This window comes from Accipiter gentilis, chromosome 6 (genome assembly GCF_929443795.1).
Source record: "Accipiter gentilis chromosome 6, bAccGen1.1, whole genome shotgun sequence".
NCBI lineage: Eukaryota > Metazoa > Chordata > Aves > Accipitriformes > Accipitridae > Astur > Astur gentilis.
In genome coordinates, this window is record NC_064885.1 from 33,908,043 (window position 1) to 33,933,958 (window position 25,916).

Sequence of the window (25,916 nt, forward strand, 5' to 3'; positions counted from 1 at the left end):
TTAGTACTGTTCACTTTGATATTTCTCAAAGAGCTGCTGCAGATACAAACAAACTGCTGCAGAGGGAACAAACTACTCTTGTTAGTCCATTCCTTAGGTCTGACTTGCATAGCCCAAGAAAGCTCTGTGCTCTATGTTGTTCATTTTTCTGCAGCTATTCTAGGTCAGAATCCACGAAGAGGCAATGGAAGTGGAAGGCAGGGCTCTTGCATACTGCAGGAGGGAGCTGCTGAATCTCCACTTGCTAAATGCAGGTTTAGTGTATCATCTCATTAGGTAGCTCCCAGTTCAGCCACTTGTTGCATCCCAGAATATGTGAAGCTACTGACAACCCAGCAACAGGATCCTGCTGCCCAAGCCTGTGCTTGTGACTGCACCCATACATTCCAAGTGTGTGGCGCAATGTAGGCCTGAAAGGGCAAAGTCTGATGGTTTCTGGAGAACCACCTGTCTTTAGGTCAGAGCTAGTAAATAGAGCATTCTCCCATCTGTGATAGAATCAGTGGACAAAAGCAGGTTTTGAGATGCTGTGCTTAACTGCATCTTTGTCTTTCTCTGGACTCCCTGCAGCTAACCTGCTGCGGACTGGCTTCTGGGGCTTCACCTAATGTGTCGTGATGGTTTGAGAGAGGGATACTGTCTAATGCACATCCACTGCACAGCATGAGCAGTGACACGTTTTGAGATGAGTGTGCTTGGTTCTTTTTGAGGTGCACGTTACCATGTCAGTCACTGTAGGTCCAGCTAATCCTGCTGCTTTTCAGTTATGTAACTACTGAAATGCATTCAGATTCACATCCCAGTGTTCTGTTTTTATGCATGTTCTCTTTTGTAGCTGGCTGTCTTAATGTTGTAGCTTTGCCACAGTTGTTTTGGAGGTGTATCTTAATGCTCTCATTTTCACTCAAGTGCAAAGGTGTTCTGGAAAGGCATTTCCATGTAGCCTTAACTCCTAGTGGTTTTATAAGCATGTATAAATATGTGGTTTGTCTATGATGCTCTTCATGATCCTTTTCCTTTCTATTTATGGGTTGAAATAGAAGTCTATGGGAATGTGAGGACTTGGCAACAGAGTAGGAAGCATACTGGCCTTAGGTATTTGTAGGAGCAGTATTCAGGTGTTAGATCTCATTCCTACCCCAGTAGCTAGCTGCTTGAAGAATGCAGTGTATTGGGAGAGGACTGTTGTTCCTAAATTAAAGTGATTAGTCATCAACTGGTGTGAATTCAATATACATGTGGATCTTCTCTGTACCTTAACTAGACTAAATCTATCCATACTATAACTGGAAAACAGGGCTGTAGCTAGCAGTGTGGAGTGGGTCTCCATATGTTCAAGCTAGTGAAACAGAAGGAGCAGAATTGCAAAGCTTTGAAAATGCAGTTGATGGACCATTAACCTGAAGGCTTCAGCTAGAGTCATGTTGGTTTTCAGGCACTTAGTGATAAACAGTTGAAGAAGCAAGGGGCTTTGCTCTGTGTCTTGCAATTAGCTATTAGCCTGAGGAAACTCAAAAACAGTGTAGGGCAAGCTCCCTAGAAAAGGCTGACTGTGGAGAGGAGCAGAATGAGTCATTGAAAGCTGATTGAGCAATGCTGGGAAATTTTGAGTCATGTCGCTTATGCGCAGCGAGCAGATGAACCCATCTCTTGTGGTGGATTTCTTACTCTGGGGCCTTCCGTTTCCAGCAGTCGTGAGTCACTGAATGTCAGTCTCAAATTAATCTGAGCCCTGTTCCCTGCAGTTCTTAACCATTGCAAGCACTAGGATCTTTCATTTTCAAAGCTGATCTGAAAAGAAAACTATTATTTGAAAACAAGTGGAAGATCATACCTGTACCACTAAAAACCTGTGGAAGATCTGAACTGTACTACTAAAAACCTCATTCTAGTTGCAATGTAACCTTGACATAGTTGAAACGACTTGTCTGTGAAACTTGTACCAAACACAAATGAGGATCAAAACAAAGCAGGCTTATTTTCACTGCAGCCACTTCAAGGAGAGTCATTGTCATCTTAAAGAGCCATTCTTCTTGCTAAGCTTTAAGCAACTTTCTTTTGCATGCTGCCCTTTGTATAGCTTTCCTCTCATCTGTTCATCTGTCTCTGGGCTAGTTGTTCTACCTCTTGAGTTTCCAGCTGTGTGGACATGTTCCTATTAGCTGGTGGAAGTAACTCTGTAGTGTGGAGGGAGTGCGGTCACTCTGATCTTGTGTCTGGGAGGGGTGTAATGCAAGGCTTGAGCAGAAGACTGGAATGTTGCCAGCATTCCCTGACCTGTGTTGTGGGCAAACTTGGTGAAGGCTGGCTGAGAGAACGGCACTGCACCAAACCGAACTTGCTGTAAGCTGTGTTGATGTGGTTGTGCTGTATATGCTTGAGATGGTTGGAACTCTTCAAGATGCTGGACTGCAGAAGTCAAGCAGAGCAAGGAAGGTCTGCTTGTAATTGTGTTAAATACCTTGTGCACTTGAGACCTCTTTGGTCCCTGATGTCATTAGATGGGAGTGCAGCAAGAGGTTTATACTGCATGTGTCCTTCAAATACTGCAAAGACCTAATGGATAGCTAGTACAGTTGGGTTAGTCATCTAAAATTGTTTCTTTGTATTCACTGTCTTTAGCCCATGTCACTTTACTTGGTACCTGGAAACACTTTACCAGTTGTCTGACACAAATTGAGTTAGGTAAATTGCACTTAAATCTGAATTCAGGTTTAATCTGTGGAGCTGTAAATTTTTTCAGGCTTGAGAATAATCATAACTGTTACGGAGGCAAGCTGCTACTACATGTGAAATAATGCTAGTGCATATCTCTCAGGTATATTAATGCTGGTAGGCTGCCATTATAAAACAAACTGGCGGAATGGTCCTGATCCCGTGGCTAAATCTGTAGTAAGTGAAACTACCACCTTGGGTATTAACCAGGGGTTCACATAACACAGAGACTGTCCCTTTCTGACTTTGAGCAAGTTGTTCAATGTCAAGTTCTGTTACCAGTGCAGCATGTCAAGTCTCTCTGCATGCTCCTGTTTTGTAGCAAATGAGGATTTGCAATAAGAGCAGTTGTGGTCAGTAGTCATGGCGGGGATTGTGTGTGTAGATAGAAGGGTATTCAGAGTAGTAAGGGTAAAGTAGGTAAAAAATGGCATAGAGGTGCAGTGATGGGACTACAAAATGGCACACTAAATTCAAGGTAAAAAAATGTACAAAATGTACAATGCTGCATATAGCAGATAGGTGGATTAGGGAGTAAAGGCAATTTTGGCTTAACCCATAGCGTGGTTAATCACCTTGAAGACTGAATTCAGTGTTATCTTGGAGTTATGACAGATGATGAAGTTGTTAGCTTCTTGCTGAGTGGTGGTTTAAAGATGTAAGTCAAATATTGAGACCCCCTAGGAAAAGGTCAAAGCAGAATATGTATGATTGTCATATTGTCTATATCATGGTTTGCTTACATCTTGAATAACTTGTACAGTTTTGTGCTCATTTCCAGAAGGAAAACTATTAGAGGAGGGCACTGAGACCAAAGAATAAAGTAATTTCCTTGTGAAGAGCAACTGAGTAAGGTGGGAACATCACATTCTGGAAAAGGGGCAATAAAGGCAGTGGAGAAGATCTGCAAAATCCTGAGTGGCCTGGAGATAAGAGTATGGAGGCTAGTTCTTAATTACTTCTTCCTGCACTTGAACTGGAGGCCATTAAACAAAGCTGGGGGAAGGAAGAAAAAGCAGGCTTGAAACAAAAAGGAGGGTGTCATACAGTGGTTAAAGTCTACAGTTTTATTTTTGCCATGGGATGCTGCTGATGCAGAGAAGGCTTTTAATTTCCAGCACAAAGCTTGATCAGCAGTCTTTACATGTTTTATAGTAATGTAGTAACTATTCAAATCAAGGCTCTTTCAGAAAGCGATTGGCTTGTCTTGCTAGCAAGAGGCTGTGTGTGATCCTGTTGCTCATCAAAGCAGACGTTTCCTTTATGCTAAAAATAGTGAAACAAATAACTTAAGCAGCATTAAAACCCAAGAGGGAGATTATTTTTTTAAGACTAGGATGTGCTTTCTAGGAATCTTCTGGAAAGGGTTTGTAGGATTCATATGATCCAGCTTTGACCAGTTGCATAAGCTTCCAGGAAACTATTCTATACAATGTAAGTCTTAAAGAGGATGTAGGAACTCTTCTTCACCTTTGGTAGCAATAGTCCATATCCAAATGTGGAAGCCAGCACTGTAACAGTGTGAAAAGACTTCCTTATCTCTTACCTGGAATGAAAAAATACTAATTGGGAAAGCATTTTCTAGAGCAGGCGACAAGTTGCTTTCATAATGCTTCTTTTTTTGTTGTTTTTCATCATTTGACCTGTGTGAGCGACCTTTCAAATGTATGCTGAAGTACAGTTTCGGCATCTGCCAGACTTGTTGGGCAACTGTATTCAAACAGATATTCTCCATGTTTTGGGTTCTAGCCCTGCACATTACCTTTCAGTGGCCTCCTGCATGCCTGTTAGGGCTGTGTGTGTTTCATGTAAGTAGTTGTGAGTCTGTGGTACAGCTACTTCCTTAGATTTCAGAACCTGGGATTGTTCTGTTGACTAACAGGATTATCTCTGTCTTCTGGCGTGGGGATGCTGGCCTTACTGCCAGCTACGCTGTGTAGCCTTGGTCCCCCTACATGGGACAGTGAGCACCTACAGAAGGCTTTTCCCACTCTAACTACATGGGAATCTCAGACTGTGTGCTGCCTCTGTCATAATAGGTTTGATTACAGAGTCTTATCCTGGAAGTAAATTAAATACTTGTATCCTGAAGTTATGAAGTGTCACTAATGGGAATGGAAAAATAACATATTTGAAAACATCTTCTGTGCTAGATGGAGTCTTAGACATCAAAAAATGTTGATGACAGTGCCACATGAAGCCACTGACAAGTGGCAGGAGGCAGCCTGTTAATAGCCAGAGACGCTCAACCAGCAGAATGTGTGAGTAAAAGCCAGGAAGCTCACTACGGAGCGTTTGGACAACTGCTTGTCTGTCTGTTTCTTGCTGTTTTGACTTAACAACTGACTTTTTGATTCTTTTTTTCTTTTTCCTCTTAATGAGCAGAAGCAGCCATTTGGTAGCTGAAGACCCACAGCAGAGAAGTATGTGTAATGTTACTCTCTGAGGACTCATTAGGTGTAGCCAAAAATGTTGGTGTAAAGGATTATGAAATTTGAAAGTTTCCTTTTCTGTCTTTCTGAAATCAAAGGTAGTAGCTACACTATAAATCTTGTTTTAGCACAGAAGTCGACATCCGCAGTGGATCCTTCAAATGGCAGCTACTTGAGTTTCTTGACTATAACTTGTAGAGGATAAGTTACTCTTAATACTCTGGGCTTCTACTCTGGAAGTCCTTTTGTCTCTCTGTGTGTATTGCTTCTGTATGCTTTTTTTTCCTGACCTTTGAGATGCTCTGAGGCTAGGTCATTTTAACTTCATTTTTGCTGTGTTCCTGAGCAAACACATATCAGTTCACTGTCAGCATCTGTCTCTAGGCTAGCCTCTCCCTATCCTTTCCACCCACCCCAGACTAGTGGGTGTAGGCTAACCCACCCTAACAGCAGTATGAAGATGGTTGGTTATCTGATGCTCTGCAGTGCCAAAACTGAGAAATACCTATGTAATCATCCCAAGACTTAGTTACAACACTTGCCCTATCACATCTGTAGTGCTCTTCTCTGGAGAAAGCCAACCAAGCAGTTGCTAGAGTGGGTATTATGACTTGGACCTAAGTGCATAGGAGTGTATATGACTACAGGAATGGGATCTGGTGAAGTAGCTGTGTATTTAAAAAAAAAAAGTCTTCTGCATCAATAATGTCTACAGCTTTGTAGCTTTCTTCAAAACAATCTTCCTTTGAAGAAAGAGAAGATTAGCTGTTTAAGAGGGTAACTTTTGAGGCACTAGCCCCTGGTTAAAGTGGATCATGGTTGAGATCTCCCACTCCAGTGGCACCTTGTGGCCAAACTGCTCTCATTTTGGAGTCTGAAGTGTTACTCAGTACTGCTGCTGATGCAGAGGAATCAGCAAAGGCTGTAATATTGCTATACAAAAACTATGTAAAAGCGGTAATAAACCAATGTGTACTTGCTGCTAAGAACCCGCTGCCATACAGTGATGGGCTTGGTGATATTTCAAACAGTTGTGTGAACTGTGTGCAAAAAGACTAACTATGAATTGCATCCGATTTGTATCTCGGTCATTGGGGAGATAGATACCTTATAGTAGAAATAAAGGGTCTTTGATTTGCTTGTAGTTCCAGGCCTGTGGGTTTTTTTGTATTCAGGGGATAGGCCAGGTACTACTAATAACTTGAGGCTTGATCCATCACTGCTGATGAATTGAATGAGAAGTAAGCCTGCATCTATTTCAGTGCTAATTTTAAGCTTCAGCCCTGGCTACAAATTGCAGCCACATTCAGAGCTTCATATCCATGACATGGACCTGTTGGAGTGAGTCCAGAGGAGGGCCACGAAATGATCAAGAGGCTGGGAGCACCTCTCCTATGAAGACAGGCTGATAAAGTTGGAGTTGTTCAGCCTGGAGAAGTGAAGGCTCCGGGGAGACCTTATTGTGGCCTTCCAGTACCTAAAGGGAGCTTATAAGAAAGCTAGAGAGGGACTTTTTACAAGGGCTTGTAGCGATAGGACAGGAGGTAATGGCTTTAAACTGAAAGAGGGTAGATTTAGATTAGGTGTAAGTAAGAAGTTCTTCACTGTGAGGGTGGTGAGGCACTGGAACAGGTTGCCTAGAGAGGTTGTGGATGCCCCATCTCTGGAGGTGTTCCAGGCCAAGTTGGATGGGGCTTTGAGCAGCCTGGTCTAGTGGAAGGTGTCCCTGCCCATGGCAGGGGGGCTGCAACTAGATGATCTTTAAGGTCCCTTCCAACTCAAACCATTCTATGTGTTATAGCATGCATCATAGCTGTATGTACTCATCTAGACCTAAGCTCTTGAGTTGCTTCAGACAGGCTCAGGAAGTAACTCAGCTGGGCCTCTGCCAGAATTCCTGCAGTGACTCCTTAGGTCTGGAACAAGGCAGTTCGTTCCTGGTGGGCTTCCTCACTGAGTCCTTGTTACAGTGTGCCCCTGAGGGGCAGTTCTGCAGCAAACATGAGGGAATGCTGGTCTGAAGAGACTGGCATGTAGTTAAGGCTTAGGTCTGTTGTGGTACATACAGTCTACACTGTGCATTGGGAACACGTGCTTTTCCATAATAAAATCCCAACAGATCAAAAAGTATAATCAGTAACTGCAGCAATAAGGCTGCTTCCCTTCTCTCCAAAGTAAAACACTGTTTCTGATTGTCCTTTGTAAGTAAGGAGCTCTGCACTCTCCTCTCCAGGATGAAAGCATGAGGCAGGCAGTTGCTTCCAGCATCTGAGCTGCCTCTGAGTCTCTACCTGCCCTACTGGGCCTCAGCCATGTGCTAGCCTGACCAGATGTAACAAGATAAATTATGTGAAGTAGCCCACATCATCAAACTATCAGGAATATCTCTGAGCATGCCCTCTACTTGTCCCTCCCTGCAATCTGCTAGAGTTCATTACTCCTGTGTCATCAAGATGTGTGCTATCAGGTCCTCCCCACCACAAGTATTGTAAGAATTGTCTTCTGGTTGAGGGTATGTGTGACAAAAGGTGTCTGCGCACTGGCTAGTAACCAGCAGGTGTCAAAGTCTGTGTCTGCTGTACTGCTTTTTGCCATGCAGCCTACTGATACATGTTCTCTCTTGCTTCAGGTCTTAAGCAACATGGGAAGAGAAGACTAAAGTTCCATCATGATCGGAGGCTTATTCATCTATAATCACAAAGGAGAGGTTTTAATCTCTCGAGTCTACCGGGATGACATTGGGTAAGTGCTTCTGTTGCATCCCTGGTCTTTGCATTTCTGTCTCATTTTGGTGTGGACAACAACCCAAAGCTGCTTTGTTCTGCATTAGCTGTGCATGCATGTAAGACTGCAACTCAACTTGCTGCTCTAGGCTTAGTTCAGAAAAAAATAGTCTTTTAAGCCCTGGTCACCTACAGATGGTAGTAAAGGATGGCCTGCAGGCAAACCTGGGACTTTCTTTTGGGTGATAGAGATCTGGCTGTTATTCCAAATGCTTCAGTAACATGGACTGCCACTGTGGGAGTCTACCAGCCTCACTGTAATGGTTAAAACTTTACGGGAGCAGTAATGTGGAAACTGTCTGCCACGCACTATAACCAGGGCTCTGAATTAGTTTCAAACACAGGCATGCAGAAGACGGTCTATGGTCTTGGAAAGTTATGTCTGTAAGCAGTCTTGTAACCATGGCTGTACACTTAAAGCTGGCATTCTGTCCCCCAACTTTGTATGGCAGCCTTTTATGTGAAAAGCTTATGTTCATTGGGTGATTAAAGTTGTGGGAAGCACTGAAAGCCTTCAGTAGATTGTAGGTGTTTCATTGTACTTCACACAAGTGTTATCATGCTCACTTAGGCTGGATCTGTACAATCCTTAGGCTGCTGGTTCCCAGAAGGGATCTTACTAAAAATTTGGTGTCTTATAGGCGGTGGATGGTGCTATAAGGAACCCGGTACCAAGTGATGATAATGCTGGGACTGAAAACCTTAAGTGGCTTTCTTGCACAACATTTCTTCCTAGTGGGTTTTCATTAGTGTTAGGCATTAGGTGGAAGTTAGTAATTGAAGTTAGCAGAGTCAAAATATAGCTAGTGGAAGCTGGGCTGTGGTAGGTGTTAATTCAAAGTCCAATGAGAGAGATCCTTCTGGCCAGTTTAGGGAAAAAATAGTTTGTACAAGGTCTCCACAATGAATAGCTGTAGGATGTGCTGTGAAATAACTTGTTGCCGTGAATTACAAAAGACTGTTTAGCCAGTCTGTCCTTCAGACTGCTCTAGTCTGAAGAGTGTTTCCTTTCTGGTTATGGACTGTCTAGTGGAGGTTAAAAGTTGAGGCAGAACTAGTAGCTAGTCAAGTCTTGCACTGTTTTGTTGATGGAGTAGCAGTCAACACAGTGTCTGTAATAAGGCTTCACCTAATGAGCTTTAAATCTCTTGGCTTGTTCTCAGTCAGCTAAGGCAGAGTAAAGTGGCTGTTCTAAGGTTAAGTTATTCCAGGACTTCCACACAGAGCTGACCCAAGGAAGCATTGTATTTCTGAAGCAGAAAACTACTGGCTACGAAGTTTTGCCTCTCCTCTGCTGTACTAACTCCTTTCAGTCTTGTATACTTGTTAGCTGAAGCTTTTCAGAGGAATTTGTATGCCAGATCTGGCTTTGTAAAGTTCCCTGATGAATAGGTATCACAGTGACTGAGCCAAGCCAGTCTGCATTATAGATAAATTTTGAGAATATGTTTGGGTGGGGGCTAAGGATGCTGTTACTGCAGTTGCTGGCAAAATATTTTTTTTGTATGCTTGCAAACTTAAAGCACTTAAAGATGGGATTGTGCTTGAACTGGTGTTTATTCAAGAAGGCCTTTTAAAGGGCATTCTGCCTGTGGAGATGTGAACTAGGCAGTGAAGTAGCTATTTTTCAGGTAGTGATCTTCTATTGCTTTTTGTCTTGGCTCATTCCTCTTGCAAAGTGAGTGACTTGTTCAGTACATGATAAAGTACTTCCTGCTGGCTAGCCAGACAAAACTAGAAAATGGGATTTCCTGCCTGATCCTATCTTAACTTTTTCATTTGGCAAACGGTGCCAAAAAGTTGCAACTGTTTTCTCTAGGACCTCAGGAGTCAGTGTTCCCTTAAGTGAAATCCTCCATTTGGTTCCTGTGAAAGTGTCAGTCTTGTGATTTAGGTGGAGCTGGTGCTGGCTAATTAACCAAACTTGCTCCCCAAGGTGTTGAATTCCTTTTGAAACAGGCCTTCAAACCTGGTTTGGAATTTTTTTTTAGACACATAACCTTATAAAACAAGTTGTCTTAAAATGACTGTGTCTCATCTTGTGGTGTGATCAAGTGGCTGAGAATCTTGCCATTTCCTAGTCTGAACATTAGCATCAATACCAGGTCTACTTAAAAGTTTTTAGTATCCTAACCTTCAGAGGGAGGTAGGGAAAGGAATAACCATGATACTGTAGCTTGTACTTAACTGTGTAGTAGTTCTGTCTCTATCCAAACAGCCAGGTAACAGACTTACAGAACACTATGCAGTTCTTAATTCCTAAATGGTAGATCTGAAGTGCTGAGGGCTAAGCCCATCCAGCTTGTTGGGAGGTAGGTTGACTGGGAAATGAGCATAGCTGCTGCCTGTCTTTGTGATTGACCCTTTAGACTCCTTGGTCTTGGCATTTGCCTTTGTCATTCTGAAGCCTCAACCTATGTGTTGGGAGAGATTAAAGGTTATCTGTGGTTATGAGAACCCCTCCCCTTGCACAGTTTAAGGCTCTAAATAAGCACATACTAGCTCAAATGTTAATGAGCAAAGTGATGGTCAATGAAGAAACCCTTCCCTTGATTTTGTTAAAGGCAGAAGTACCGCAAAACTCAAACTTTCTCTGCTTGCAACTTAGAATGGCTTTAGTGCATGTAGTGCATCTGTCCATACAGCAGCTAGCTGCATGCATAAGCAGCCTCTTAAAAAACAACAAAAACAAAAAAAAAAAAAGGCAAAGCACTATGCATTTAATTCAGGATACCATGGAGGGCTCTACTGAGATCTTCAAGTGCCTTGTTCTTCAGTGACATAGATTTGGAGAACCTACCTGCATTTAAGGATGTAGCTATTTAATAAAAATAAGCTATTTGAAACTGAGCAGCTTACATGACAAACTGCATGTACTTTAAATGTAATAGGTATTTGGTTTCTGAGCTTCTAATACATCACTTCAGCTTCATGGCTCTTGATCCTTAAGGAATAAGTGCAAGCTGGATAGAGCAGTGTCTGAATCTGCAGGATGTGCCATATCTCTCCAGATGTGCTCCAGCTCTATCAAACTTGCTGTATTTTCTGTTGGCTGGACCAAGCCAGAAAGCATCAACCCAAACAGCTTCAAATGAGAAGTACTGTCATAGAAATGCCCACTCAGACTTGCAGGCTGGGAAGAAAATACCTGATACTCTATGGTCCCCAGGCAATGCCTCAGATTGAGGCTTTGGGGTTTTTGCCCTCCAAGGCTTGCTACATGTATTAGTAGAGCAGACTGGGTATCACTGATGTGATATGGATGCAGTTCATCTGGACTAAATGCCCAGTTAGTCCTAAAAGTCCATGCTGGCAGCCTGACCATGGCATGTCAGCATTGTACCTTGCAAGGGCTTCATTGCTGCCACAGCTTGTTACTGTCCATCCAATACCACCTTGGCCTTTTGTGCCCAGGAGCAGGGGGAGGGGGTGCTGTTTGGTCTCTCCTTATCTCTTTGGATTCATTGTGCCTTGTGTGTGTGTTTCTAACCCTTTCTCTTGTTGCTGTCACTCCTCCTTTCTCCGCTGGCGCCATTTCTGTCCATCCCATCTCATTGGCTGCTGTAGCAATAGGTAAGAGACGCGTGGTAGGCCATGACTGGCACTGCACAGTGGGCAACTAGTGTGCTAGAAAAGCTTCACTGACCTGAGGCTTCTTCTCTAGCATGCACCAGTCTGATTGCTGGTTCTGGTACTAGTTCTAGTGGGTTAGAACTTGAGGCTGGGAGGGCTAATGCTCCAGAGCAAGCTGAGCTTTCCTTGCAAGGCTTACTGGAGGGGAGGAATGGGACTTTTGTATACTGTTATTTTATAGTAGATTAAATTACTTTCTTACGGAAGAACTAAGGTAGAAATTAAACACTAATTTAACTCAAACTTGCAAGCCTTCTGGAGCAGTAAAACCTGAGAAGTATTTGAAGGCCAGAATTTTGCTTATGGGGGAGCGTGTTTACTGATGAAGCTTCTACGTATGTACCCAGACCTTCAAGGAACAAACACCTGCTGTGGTAGCATATGTTCCTTTGAATATCCTTTGTTTTCAAACTTGGAACTGTCTGCTGGATTGTTGACAACCATCAATGCTTATGAGCATTTGTATGCCTGTATTCTTGCTTGGGAGGATGTTACTACTGTCTGCTCTCAAACATGGTTCTGCATAATCACTACCATGGCCTTGATGCTGCAGTCAGAAGACCCCCTGTTCTACACAGTGTCTGAGAGTATGAATAATAAAGCACAATTAGATGAGTCTTGGCTTGGTGTGTAGACCATTCTTTTAAGTCTTGTTCTTTTCATATAAAGCACTCGGGCTTCCTTCCTATGTTCTTAGGATTGATGGACTTTAACTTAATTTGGGGAGTTTATCCTGACTTGTAGCTACAGGATAAGGAAATTCTAGTGTGGAAGAGCTGGCATCCAGAATGCCACTCGGACATCCCTCTTTACCCAGGAGGGATTTGTTCCCTATCACTAGTGTATAGACAGTTTGGATTAAAGATGGCAGCAGCTAGGGGAAGCTTGTGCAGCACCTTTTCAGCACTGTGCAGAACCTTTTTACCACAAATGGTACTGGACAGTCCAGTGCACATAATGCAGTGCTACTAGTATGTGGCACTGTGGGGACCCTAAGTCCATGTGCAGGAGACCTGTTCTGAAGCCTAGCAGGCTTGAGAGGATGTGTAACTGGAAAGCCAAAAATGTTCCTAATTCTGCTTGCTGTTTTGAGCTTGCCCTCCACAATGCGTGGGGTATGGAGGTGAGATGGATCTGAGAACTAAAGCTCCCTTTTGTGGTGTACCTGGGCCCCGACATCTGTCAGGTGACGTGGGTAGGTTTTGCTGGTTTTTCCTCAGTGGTATGTCAGGGAGGAACTGTCACCAACAAATACCTTGGGAGACTACAACTTGCTTTGGGGCAAGAGTATTAAGACCTGGGCATGCAAAGTAGGCAGTAACTAGGTGTTGGTCAAAACTGGGCTGCTCTTTGAGCCATAAGCTGCTACTGTGTTCCCAGCTATGGCAATCAATCAGGAGTGCTAGCAAAATTAAATGAAAGGAAGGTTCCTTTGCGATCTGACTCCAGATGGAGGTTAGCTTCTCCTTCTGACTATAGTTACACTGTAGTCCAAAGCTCCTTAGAGACCAGTAGTGCTCTGTCTCTTTAGTTTGTGCAGAATTTAATGTCTAACTCTGCTCAGAGCTTTTACTTGTCCCTCTTAGACATCCCCAAGTGCTCTTCCTAAGTGAGCTTGGTGTATATAGTTCAGTGTCTGACTGTAATCACATAAGCAGAACTGTGCAGCTAGCTTATTTTCATGTACGCTGTGCTAACTTATCTTTGGTGATGATCTCATAGGCGGAATGCTGTCGACGCCTTCCGCGTCAATGTCATCCACGCACGGCAGCAGGTACGCTCGCCTGTCACCAACATCGCCCGCACAAGTTTCTTTCATGTCAAGCGTTCCAACATCTGGCTGGCTGCTGTCACCAAGCAGAATGTCAACGCTGCCATGGTATTTGAGTTTCTTTATAAGATGTGTGACGTGATGACTGCCTACTTTGGGAAGATCAGTGAGGAGAACATAAAGAACAACTTTGTGCTGATCTACGAGCTACTGGATGGTGAGATGTTTCCCTTATCTGCTATGTCATACTGTGCTTGGTTATTCTAAACCCCTTAGCTTAGTTTGATGTAGTAATAATCGTTGAAGTATTTTTAACATGTGTGACAGTTCAAAATTACGTGTTCTGCTTTCTAATGCCACCTGCACTGGAAGCATGGATAACATTCTCAAGCCATAGCCTTGTGTTGATCATGGCTCACTTTGCTGCAGTGTTGGGAGCTGTGGGCTTGTGTAAATGAGGCAGCTGGTACTGGACCTCAGCTTTTGAGTGGACCCTGTGTAGGGCTGTCATTATACTGAGGTATATAAAGAGGGCTATTGTTAGCACCTCTAAGCTAGTGCTCAGGTGGCTCTAGTACTGTATGGTAACAGTTACCCCAGGCTGCAGTTGGTTGCCACTCTTGGATTGCCTCTTGGGGTCAATTCTGAGATGGAAGGAAATCAATAAAGCCCAACCTACTCTGTCCCAGTCCTACTGTCCCCAGTGATACAGCTCCAAATTTCACCACAGAATAATAATACAATGTTTCTTCAGCTGCTGGTGATACCAGCCTGCCTGTGGAGATTGCCCTTGAACTGTCCCTGTTTTGCAAAACATGAGCACTTTGTGTTAGTTATGCTTCAATTTGTTTTCCAGACAAGGTACCATGTGTGTGTGTCCTGGGATTCTTAGCCAAGGGTCACACTGACTGATGGTTTCTCTGTTCCCTCTGGGCAGATCAAGAGACTGCTGTTTCTCTGCTTTGGTCAGTCACTGCTGTCTCCTAGTAGGCACAGTGAGATCAAAACTTGCCAGTGTGGTGTTACTCTATTCATGTTAGTGGTCTTCTCTACCCTCTAGATCTCTTGCGGGTTGTTCCTTTTTCTCTTTGAGGGGAGTGGTTAAGTGCACTGTCTGTAGTTAACATCTGTTTCTCTCCCACACTGATCATCCTGCAGTGCCACTACTCTGCTGGGGTTTTTTTAGGTTTTGATTTTTATTGCATTTTCATAAGAAAATCAAAACATAAAGAAAATGCTGTGAAGATTGATTATTCTGCTGTTGGATAAAACTTCTTTGTCCCTTGGATGTTTTTGGAAAAACTCAATGTACCCTGTGCACATGGCTAGACTAGTTGATCTTTAGTCCTGAAGTGCAGCTGTATTTTAAAACCAGCAAATTCATCAGTTGGGCAGCTTTTCATCACCCCTCCTCTCCAAAATAGTGCACTGTGAAGTCAATTTAGAAAGGCTGGTTTTTCCTCTTGGTAAGGAATGCTCCAGCAACTTATCCAGAAATTCAATGTGTAAGCAGCGTCTGTGCACTAATTGGCTCTTTCCTTATAGGAATGGTTAGTGTGGTTGGTATGTTTATACCTTGCAGCTTTGAACTAACCACCTTTTACCCTTCCATAGAAATCCTGGACTTTGGCTATCCTCAGAACTCTGAAACAGGGGCCCTGAAGACCTTCATCACTCAGCAAGGCATCAAGAGTCAGGTAACCAGAGGAATTTGGGGTACAGCACTGCTCTGCTGATTAATTTTCTGTAAGCCTGTTCAAGAAAGTATGGTCTTAATTACCAACTAACCATCTGACCTGTGCTGAGTGGAGGTGCCTGAGTAGATTGAGAACACCTTGGCAAGGATGTAGCTCAGCTGCATCTCGTTCTAGGTGTCTCTGCACTTACTTTGTGTTCCCTGATGCCTGGTAAGGTGCAGGAGGCAGGGCCCTGAGCCTAGGATAATGCCAGTCCCTTGCATGTAAATGATGACTGGCTTCAGGCTCTGCTCTGTGTCAGCTTCTGACAGAGGACAAACAAATCTACCTGCTGAACCAGAAATAGGTCTTCTGTCTGTGAATCTCGCTGAGCAGGTCTTCTCCACCAGTCAGTCTTCAGTGCTTTGAGCTGTCAGGCTTTCATGCCTGCCTTGTAATGAAGTATTCTTCAGCCTTGTGAATCTTGCTGTCAGTCAGGAAGCTAATGTTATTCTGTCACTGCCTGTAACATCTTTGCAGATCGGCATCAGTACAGTCTGAGCTTTCTCATGTTAGAGATGAGAATGTCAATGGTGCATTTGGCACAATGTTAACCCTTGCAACAAAGTTTATGTGGAGGTAGAAGATAAAGGGCACTTGGAAAAAGACACTTAAATTGGACTGTTTTTAGGAATGTGTTTTAAACTAGCTCTAATCCTACTCCAGGCTGTGGCCATCAAAGTAGGCTTCCCATCTTGGACAGCTCATGCTTAACCTCTGAAAGCAAAGGACTGTTATAGTCACTGTTTCTCATGTCCCCAAGGAATATTGCTCACCTTGTCCATCTAACACAGCTATGCAACTCATAATGAGGACTTGGCCTAAAACTCAGTCCTCTCCCATGTAGCAGGTGAGTCAGAAAAAAAGCTGGGAGTCAATTTGTACTGAAGCTGTCTGCAGCAGGGATTGGGGTGAAGCTTCAGCTCCAAGGTACAAACAGAAGCAAAGTGCTGAACAAGAGCCTGCCTGGCAACTATTCTTGTTTAGGATAAGCAGAGGTCAAAGTCTCTGGAGGCTCTGTTTCAACTACATTCATCAGCACTGACTTCTTAAGAACTCCTTTTTAAACTAGCTGCATCTCTCAAGAAGGAGGTGAGAGAGAAGCTGCCCCTGAGCAACATATTTCCTGCTAGAACAGCAAACAGTGTTTTGCAAGAGGGCATGTATATATCAGTGGCCAGATGTGAGTGCATCCGGTCTCAGTCCCCCATCCTGAGCTCTAGTGTAAATCACTCTGGCCTTCTGCAGTCTGAGATTTTTGGGCAGTCAGCACTCAAGATAGCTGAGTCAGCTCCGGTTCCTAGGAAAACTCAGAACTAACCACCACCCTCACTTCCTTCCCTAGCTCTTTTTTTTTTTTTTTTGTGTGCTTTTGTCCGTTTTAACAAACTCCTATGCTGTTTGTGCACAAACAACTGTCACCACATCTTGCTTCATTCAACAGCAGGTTTAGTCCTTCCCTTACAAAGAGGAATTTGGACTTCAGCTTTACATAAGTAAGCAGTTATTCTGCTCTGTGTTGGAATTTTGTGCAGCCCAGTTCAGAAAGCAGAAGTAATCCTTTCCAGGCACAGTATGGCAAGGGCAACAATTGAAACAGTACTTGCCATATTTCCTTGTCTGCTCTCTGTTCTGGTACATCTAGACTCCAACTCCTCCTTCACTTACAACCAACTTCTGGCAGGTACCTTGGAACAAAATCTGGGATGGGGTGGCCTGTCATCTGTGTTGCTTTATCCCTGCTTAGTTCCTGATGGTGCTTTCCTTGGACTTGTGTCCTGCTGAATTTAAAGAGCAAAATCCACAGTTATGGCAGACTTTCTGAACTGAACTTTTTGACATTTGTTCACAATGGAAGATTTGAGGTGTACTGAGCTTCTGTACTCTGAATGCCCACCCTGTATGGCTACAGTGGTCTTTCCAGGGCTGGTGATCTTGGAATACAAGATCTGCTTTATTTTTTTTAGGAAGTGGGTCTGATATTGCTGTGTTGCTTGCCAAGGGAAGTAACCTTGTACTCTGGGAATGGGGTGATGTGGCACAGGGGTTTTAAAAGGTACTGGTGTGCAACATGGTTTCACTTCTAGTCCCTATCCATGAAGCAGCCCACTATTCAAATAGCAGGAGTGCAGGCCCTGCTGATGTCCTGTATCAGAACTGAGGCAGGCATTGGCTCAGATATCTTCCTCCAGTAGAGGCTAAACCTGCTCTTACAGCTCTAGGTGAGCTGTGCTCTCTGTACTGAGTTCTCACTCTTCAGATCCTGTCTGCATCTGTCCAGACTTCATTAACTAGATGAATGCTGTAATTTTCTTCCCCTCCAAGTGCTTTCTGGGAGTGTGTGTTGGTCAACTCTTAGTTAAAGCGTTTTCCTGAAACCTTAGGCATACCGTAGTGCTAAAATTCTGGTGTTACTTTTGGAAAGTGAGAAGAGGGCTGCCACCAGCTGCAAGAGCCTGGGAAAACTGCTGGTAGCTGACTGCCTTTAACCTAGTCAACACGCTGCAACTGAGTACAAGTTGGATATTCTTGTCCCATTTTAGCTGACTTATTTGTCCAGCTCAGGGAAGCTCCCAGTCCTGAGAAATTTCAGACCTGGGTGCCTTCAGTCCCCCACTTAGGGAACACTCATGCTGCTGGGTGATCTCAGCTTCAGCACTCCCCGGGCGTCTGCTTCCAGATCCATCCAGTCACTTTCTGTAGTGACCAGTAGAGGTTCATGGCACTGATGCTGTTGCAGAAGATGGGAACGTCAGCACATGGTCAGTGTCCCTTTGGAGGCCAGAGAACTGGGTATTATATCTACATGTGCCTCTCGTTCCTCTAAAGCCTGAACAAAGCATTGAACAAGGCAGATAAGGAGGCTTTTGTTGTGGGACAGACAAGGGAGGTACTTTGTACTGTTGGGCACTTACCTCAGCAGTTCCCAGGGGAGGGTAAAACTCTGTCTCTTGGATGTTATGATAATGGCTCTGCTTCCTCAAGGAATGACCATGTCTGTGGCAAGAGCATGTGAAACAAAGCCACTTCAGGTTTAAAGCTGAGATCACGTACTGCCACCCTGTGGGCCCAGTGCAAGGCTGCTGTGGCAGGATCCACTTCTGTGTTGTGCAGCCATTGTGGTGAAAGAGGCAGAATTAACAAGGATATAACTTTATACAGGACCCAGATTTAAGATGCCTGCAGTCCTGGGTACCTGGTACTTCCCATAGTCTGGGTATCTGGACCATGATAAACATCCAGGGTTTGCTTTAGGAATGGCAACATGAGGAGTCTCTTCTGCATAGGAACATTACTGGGAGTGGCGTTTGGGCTGTCTGTCACTCCCTCTGCTCTTCCTTTTATTTGAGCGGTGTGTAATGGGCCAAGTCTGAAAAGCCATTTCACTGCTAGGAGTGCTGGGTTTTCTGAGAGGAGCTAAAGGTCAAAGCCCCTCATCTTGTTTGTGGTAATTAGCTACGTAATTAACGATGAACTGGCCTGCTCTGTTTCTGTCTGGAGGTAGCCTTAAGCTTAACCTGCCTCTTTCTCCCTTCCTCCCTTTTCTTGCTATTGACCTGCTTGCCTGTTAACCTTGTGTGCACCACACTTGCTGCTATACATCTACTTCTTGACTTTCTGCGTGTGACTGGACCCCGCCTGTAGCATCAGGTAGGAAACCTCCCTGTGCCTCTCAACACAATCCTTAGTGCTTTTAGGAGGCTTAGAGCCTGGACGCTGTTAGATGCATGTTAGATTAGTGTTCATATGTAACTCTAATGACTGCAGTCATTAAGAAGCAGTCCTTGGGGACTAGCTGTCTTGTGGCCCTAGGGTTTCCTGTTGGATAAGGGTGTGAACTGGGCTGTCAGCTGCTTCTCTGCTTGACATGAATTGATGTGACAGTCTGAGATGTGATTTGAATGTCATTGGTGGAGCCCATGCCTTCCTGCACCTAGATGTAGCCTAATGGACTAGCTAACAAAATGGAAGAACTTTTCCTGCTGTCGTTATGGCCAATTTTTAGTCAGGCTTAGGATTTTCTGTATTGAGAAGGGAATGAGCAAATCACAGGGGGTGTGACAGCACCCATATCTAAGTGTCAAAAGCAGATGTGTGTAATAAATGGCAAGTGGCTGGTCTCAGATTTAGAGCAAGGTTTCTTAGTCTTTGAATTTATCTAGAGGTCTAAGATGTCATTTCTTCCTTTCAGACTAAGGAAGAGCAGTCCCAGATCACCAGCCAGGTAACTGGACAGATTGGATGGAGACGTGAAGGGATCAAATATCGTCGCAATGAACTCTTTCTTGATGTGCTGGAAAGTGTGAATCTCTTGATGTCCCCGCAGGGTAAGTAGGAGCTGTTGAGCTGGCATCCTTCTTCCCTTCAAGGTTTGTGAGTGGGGACTTGTGTAAGTGTTCTGAACTGCACTCTTCTCTACAACAGGTCAGGTTTTGAGTGCCCACGTCTCTGGTAGAGTGGTGATGAAGAGTTACCTGAGTGGAATGCCAGAGTGCAAGTTTGGCATGAATGACAAGATTGTCATTGAAAAACAGGGCAAAGGGACTGCGGATGAAACGGGGAAAAGGTAAGAGGCATGGGCGGAAAGGTCACTTGCCACCAGGGACCCTTACGAAAGGGCAGCACTTAATAGCTTTTCTGATCTGATCTTTTCTTCCCTTCAGATGTTACTGCTAACTTTTTTCTGGGTAGATCAGTTTTTATGCAAGCTACCAGCCTGAGGGCCTCAATACAGAGGGCTTCTCTACAGCTTTTCAAATACTAAGATTCAAACATAGAGTTAAGTGTGGAGTTCTTGCAGCTGGAAACACTTCCTCAAGATGGATTTTTCCCAGAATTTGTCTCTAGTGGTCCTAGTCAGTGCAGAGACTTATTTGTGGGATGTAGTAGTTGTGCTCCCAAGGAATGGTGAAGGAACCCCTCTGACCATAGCCTGCTTTACCTAGACTGTTCCCACAAACTAGAGAAGCTGACAGACTAACACTGGTTAAGACCCTCCTGCTGACATACAAGTGGTCAGTGGCTGGGTGTATTGGAGGCTCATCCCTTCCAGGAGCCCAGCTGCCTTCCTTCCCAGCTGCACCTCAGTCAGTACCCACACTGAAGCTGAAAACAGGTCTTATGCCTTTTCCAGCCTTCCTGCTTGGGATGAAGAGATAAAAGCAAAGGGACTGCCACTTTTCTGTCACTAACCATTTGCAACTCAACTGTTTCTCTTGGTTGTTTTTTGTTTTTTTTTGTTTTGTTTCTTTGCTGACCCCCAGTGAATTGGGAAGGTAGATAATCTGCTTCAGCTCTGTGTGCACTCTGCTCTCCCCCTGTCTATTGCTTCATGTGACTTGTGCATGTAACTTGGATCTCAGACACTTTCCATGATGGTTCCTGTAAATGGGGCTGAGCTGCTATTTGCCTTTTCTCTCAGAACCAAGCCAAGAGCTATTGCTTCACTGTCACTCTTAAGCCATCTTTCCTATACCTGAATCTAAGACAAGCCTCAGGTGGCTGCCCAGTGGGGATATACTCTAGTGAAAGTCATCTGCACAGACCTCTGAAGAGTCAGTAACACTGTCCCAAAGCTTCTATGCCATGAGTGCTTTTGCCTGTAAACGTGCTATTTTCTTGAGTTACAGAAGCAGGATGGACAGAGACTCTTGCTAGGTGGTTCTCCCTAGGTGTGATTCTCCAGTGGGTAAGAGCTTGGAGATGTTACTCTCCAGAAGCATTTAGTTACAAGGTGACCAAAAGCGACAGCTGCTGCCTGTTGCTTTCTGGCATCTAGCACATGGCAATGCCAAACCCTGAGTAATGCTGCCTGAGACCTGGAGTAGTGCTAGGCAGCAGGGCTTTCCCAGCAGTTTTCCAAAGAAACATGAACTAGTTGGCTAACATTGGCTTTCATCTGGGCAAGAGATGAGGAAAGACTAACTCCCACTTAGGAAGCACAAACTACACCAATGGGTTGTGTAACTAAACAGCCAGTCAGCCTGGGGTCAGTCTGCTTTCCGTTTGTGCAGGTAATGGTGGTTCATAGGACAGCTGAACCTGCCTGTAGTGCTTATACTATCTCAGCACACTTGCATGGTTGTCCTGTTGTTCCCAGCAGTTGAGGCAGCCTAGATATCACAATGCTACGCTGCTGCCTCTTCTGTTGCTACTGCCTCCTCATTTTCTGGTCCCTCTCAGTAGCTGAGAGTTCTTGGCTGACCTTAGGACTTGTAGCAAGGAAGGTATTCTCAGAGACTAGAACCCAGCACAAGTTCAGTGCTGGCAGGTTAGGCTAGTGCACCTAGATAGACAGATGGTAGCTGTGTAGATTTTTAGAAGCAAGATAACACAAACTTTTATGGCATAATGTTGTGGTCTTTGGCAAATCAGTTTAGAATCAAAACACCTGCTAGCAGTGTGGAAATCAACAGCTGTGAAGAGATTTCTAAACAGGAAGACCCTGAACCTGGCTTCTCCTGGCTGTGTGGCAGTGGGATAGCTTTGTGGACAGGAAAGTGTTTTCTCTCCTTTGAACTGTGCTGCGAGAAGACTTGGGCTAGCAGAGTTGCCTTTGCAGTACTGAGGTGCTGCTGGCATGCAGACCCAAGCATTGTGTTGCTGGCTATGACAGAAGGGTGCTCCTCTAATCTCTCTCCTCTTTGGGGAGAGGAGGGAGAGAATTCTTTCAAACAAGCTTCCCAAAATATGATTTTTGTGATGGTGAAACAAGGAAAGTCTGAGCCAAGAGGCTGCTGTCCCCTAAATCTCTCCCTGCCTCCCCATTTCCTGGACACCTGCGATGGCAACATGCTCTGTAGAGTAGTTCCTGCCTGGACAGACTTTGACTGCACCAAGATACCAGGGCTGCAGCTTGCACTTGTTTAACTGTGTCTTGTTTTTTTAGCGGCAAACAGTCAATCGCCATTGATGACTGCACTTTCCACCAGTGTGTGAGGCTCAGCAAGTTTGACTCTGAGAGGAGCATCAGCTTCATTCCACCAGATGGAGAGTTTGAGCTCATGAGGTACTGTGGTGGGGGATGAACAGGCTGGTGTTGGCATCCGCTTGCTGCTGCAGTAGCATTGCTGCTCTCAGGCAGACTTGCAGCCCTTGAGCACCTAACAAATATGCACTTGCCTTGTTTTCAGAGTGGAATCTGTAGGGTTGTCCTGGGTGTCCCACAAATCCTTCTGTTACAAATGTGGTAGAAGCCCAGCTGCATGGTTTTCTCTGCCACAGCCATAGTGTTAGATGTGGGTTTCCTTACGCTTTAGCTTGCTGTATCTGTTCTTTTAGTGCTTTAAACTGGTGTCCTTGAACATGGGCCATTGGCAGGAACCAGATATAAAACTTGGGAATTGAGAAACCATCACTGCCCTATGGCAGCACAGATCTTACTGCTGCTTCCTTCTGGAATGGCTCCCTTTTCTGGCTGGTGTTTCTAAGCTGTTCCCTGTATGCAGAGGCTGTGTCTTTAGGAAGGTGGTACAATTTGAGACCGTAAGGGAGTTAACTCCTCAGAAATCACTGTTGCTTGCATCCCTGCAGATATCGAACCACTAAGGACATTATCCTTCCCTTCCGTGTGATCCCACTGGTGCGGGAGGTGGGTCGGACCAAGCTGGAAGTGAAGGTGGTGATCAAATCAAATTTCAAACCTTCCTTGCTGGCCCAGAAGATAGAGGTAAGAAAATAAAAACCTATGGTCTCTTGTGCCTGGGAATTGTGCCTCTACTTTGTCCCCTGCTGCAAAGTCCTCACAGATGAGTCCTCAAGCTTGTGCAGGACTAAAAGAGCGAACAATGCCCCATGGATGTGTGGTGCTGCTGCGCTTGGAAGGGAACTGCTGTAGAGTAGGGAGGTGGATTTCGTTTTCAGTTGCACAGCCACCTTGGCAGAGGCCATGTTATTCCCTGCAGCAACTGTTCGCTTAATGTCTTGGCCACTGTGAAAAGTTCATGTTCTTCTGTCTGCATGATCTGATGGTATGTCAGACAGGCAGCAGGCTATGAGCTCTGTAAGACAGGCAAAGGGTGGCTTTGCAGCTTAGTCCCCTTCTGGGAAAGTCTTACTGCTGCAAAGCTAGGCTGTCCAGAGCCTGGTGCAACCAGACCTCCCTGGCCATCCTGGCATCCTTCCTGAGCTCGTCTGCCTGACACTAGCTGGGTTTCCTGCAGCCTGAACTGGAGGGCTCTGCCCTGTTCTTCACTGACTGTTGTGGATTCTGAAAATGCTTTTGAACCTTTACTTTAAAGCAAGAAACTGGAGAGCTAGCTGTTGTGGTTTAACCCCACTCAGCAACTAAGCACCACGCAGCTGCTCACTCACTTTGCCTCCCCTCAGAGGGATGGGGGAGAACAGGGGGCTGGGGGAGAAGTAAAAGTTGTGGGTTGAGACAAGAACAGTTTAATAGAATAGAAAGGAGGAAAATAATAATGATAATAACAATAATAAGATTACAATAATTAAATTACAATAATAATAAAGAATTGGAACATACAAAAGTGATGCACAATGCAGTTGCTCGCCATTTGCTGACCAATGTCCAGTTAGTTCCTGAGCAGTGATCCACCTCCAGACCAACTCCTCCCAGTTTACATACTGGGCATGATGTCACATGGTATGGAATACCCCTTTGGCCAGTTTGGGTCAGCTGCTGTGGCTGTGTCCCCTTCCAACTTCTTGTGCCCCTCCAGCCTTCTTGCTGGCTGGGCATCAGAAGCTGAAGAATCCTTGACTTAGTCTGAACATTACTTAGCAACAACTGAAAACATCAGTGTGTTATCAACATTCTTCTCATACTAAATCCAAGATGTAACAGTATGCCAGCTACTAGAAAGAAAATTAACTCTATCCCAGCTGAAACCAGGACACTGTGATGCCTTGTGGTAGCTGATGTTCTCTGGGCCCTGAGATGGGAGAGAGAAGGCCAAGGGGTCCAGGACAGGTGGTCTTCCCCTGAGACTGCACAGAGTGCCCAGGCTGCAGTCTCCTCACCCCTGCTCACCAGACTCTGCTTTCCAGGTCCGGATCCCAACACCCCTCAATACCAGTGGAGTGCAAGTCATCTGTATGAAAGGGAAGGCAAAGTATAAGGCCAGTGAGAATGCCATTGTCTGGAAGTAAGTGAGCGTGTTGGGTCTGGGGTGCTGCAGGGGCAGGGCTTGGGGAGGCAGAGTCTGTTTAGTGCTCCTGTCTGTCCTGAGCATGTGTAGTGAGGGGGAGAATAAACTCGGGTACCTTCTCACTTCTGGACTTTCTCTGATAGGATAAAACGTATGGCTGGAATGAAGGAATCCCAGATCAGTGCAGAGATTGAACTGCTGCCCACCAATGACAAGAAGAAGTGGGCTCGGCCACCAATCTCCATGAACTTTGAGGTGAGTCCCTGCCTGCTTTGCAGGGTGCAGCTAACCTTAGAGAAGCTTTGACAGTCCAGTCCCTTCTGCCCTCGTGGGAATTGCACAGGTTTGAGTGCTCCCTGTTCCAAGCTCACATGTGACTCTTCCTAACACAAGGCCAGCCAGGTGGCAAAGCTAATGGAAGAAAATTGGCCTTAAAGCCACTAGAGTCTGTCACTGCATGTGCAGGGAGTAGGGAAGGGAGCAGTGGCTCTTGGTGGCCATTTCTAGATACATAGCCCAGGGGTCCTGTGGCACTTTTGTATAGAGAGCGTCTTACCCCTCCGTTCCAATGCTCTCTGCCTTTCCCCTTCTCAATAGGTCCCGTTTGCGCCCTCTGGGCTGAAGGTGCGCTACCTGAAAGTCTTTGAGCCAAAGCTGAACTACAGTGACCATGATGTGATAAAATGGGTGAGGTACATCGGCAGGAGCGGGATCTACGAGACCAGATGCTAGCCCCAGCAGGCTGGCGGGCTCCCTCTTCTCCAAGCCATCCTCCGCCTCTCCTCAGTCTTCAACTACATTCAGAGAAAACATCTGCCTGGCCCCCTCTACACAGATTGAAAGACCCTGTGGCTCACCTTGGGAGTGAACTCACCTGCCCGTTCTCAGTTACCACCCATGCTGCAGCTGAAGTTCAGAACCCAGTTGTGCGCAGGGATGCAGTCAGCCTCCTGCTCCCTGTCCCAGGGTGAGGAAGGGCTAGTCTAACTCCCATCCTCTCGTGATCTTTCTAGGGAACGTCCACCATTAAACTCCTCTTCTGTTGGTGTCTCACTACTTGCATCATATCCTAGTATTTTTGAAGTTCTTGTGCATATGTACTCGTAGAATAGACCTAAACATAGACTGGACAAATCTGAGTTGAAGTTACCCTGGCTTCTGTACTAGCTATTGCTGTTGTGATAGATGTTGCTGGCCAGTCTGAGATGCCTGGGGTGGTGAGTTTGTCGGGCCTCCCCCAGAGGAGATGGTGGGCTCGCCAGATCTCACCACCAGCTTATATTTCTTGCAAAGTCGTCAGTATAGAGTCCTGCCATGGGAAGGTTTGTGACCAAAAAGGATGAGGGTTTAGGCTCTTACTGGTGTGTACGTGGGTGGCACAGCATTTCAGGTCCTTAGAGCACTTACCCCCACCCACTGCTGGCTCGAGCCAGTCTGTCCTTTCCGGACAAATGGGAAACGTGGCCCCTCTGTCCCAGGGAGTGCGGGGTCAGCTGAGCTCTGTCAGGATGTGAACAGGGTCTATCCTTGGGGAATCTAAAATGCAACTGGTGGTAAAAGCCCCCTGCCCCAGCCTGCCCTCTCCACAATTCTACCAAACGCTTCTGGGCCATAGGAATGCTGCTGCTACCCACAATCCTGCTTCTGGTAGTGTGGTCTCCATTTTGTACACTTTGTGATTTGTCCAGCTCTGAATCTAATAAAGTATGTAGAACGGAGAAGGCTACCTGTGCTGC

General features: G+C 45.2%; 1 protein-coding gene across 2 annotated transcripts in view; it reads left to right on the forward strand.

The window, feature by feature from the left end:
- AP2M1 (adaptor related protein complex 2 subunit mu 1) overlaps positions 1–25,901 on the forward strand; it is a 30,475-nt gene extending 4,574 nt beyond the window's left edge. Inside the window, exons 1-11 of one of the 2 annotated variants that reach the window (XM_049802358.1) lie at positions 5,118–5,138; positions 7,777–7,889; positions 13,286–13,551; positions 14,949–15,031; positions 19,263–19,398; positions 19,496–19,637; positions 21,960–22,079; positions 22,604–22,739; positions 24,080–24,177; positions 24,324–24,435; positions 24,778–25,901. In XM_049802358.1, coding sequence (XP_049658315.1) covers positions 7,816–7,889; positions 13,286–13,551; positions 14,949–15,031; positions 19,263–19,398; positions 19,496–19,637; positions 21,960–22,079; positions 22,604–22,739; positions 24,080–24,177; positions 24,324–24,435; positions 24,778–24,912 — 1,302 coding nt within the window. In that variant the 5' untranslated portion in view covers positions 5,118–5,138; positions 7,777–7,815 and the 3' untranslated portion in view covers positions 24,913–25,901. Of the gene's footprint in view, positions 1–5,117; positions 5,139–7,776; positions 7,890–13,285; positions 13,552–14,948; positions 15,032–19,262; positions 19,399–19,495; positions 19,638–21,959; positions 22,080–22,603; positions 22,740–24,079; positions 24,178–24,323; positions 24,436–24,777 lie in introns of those variants that run through there. The other variant, XM_049802359.1, reaches the window with a different exon arrangement.
- Positions 25,902–25,916: the final 15 nt, after the last annotated feature.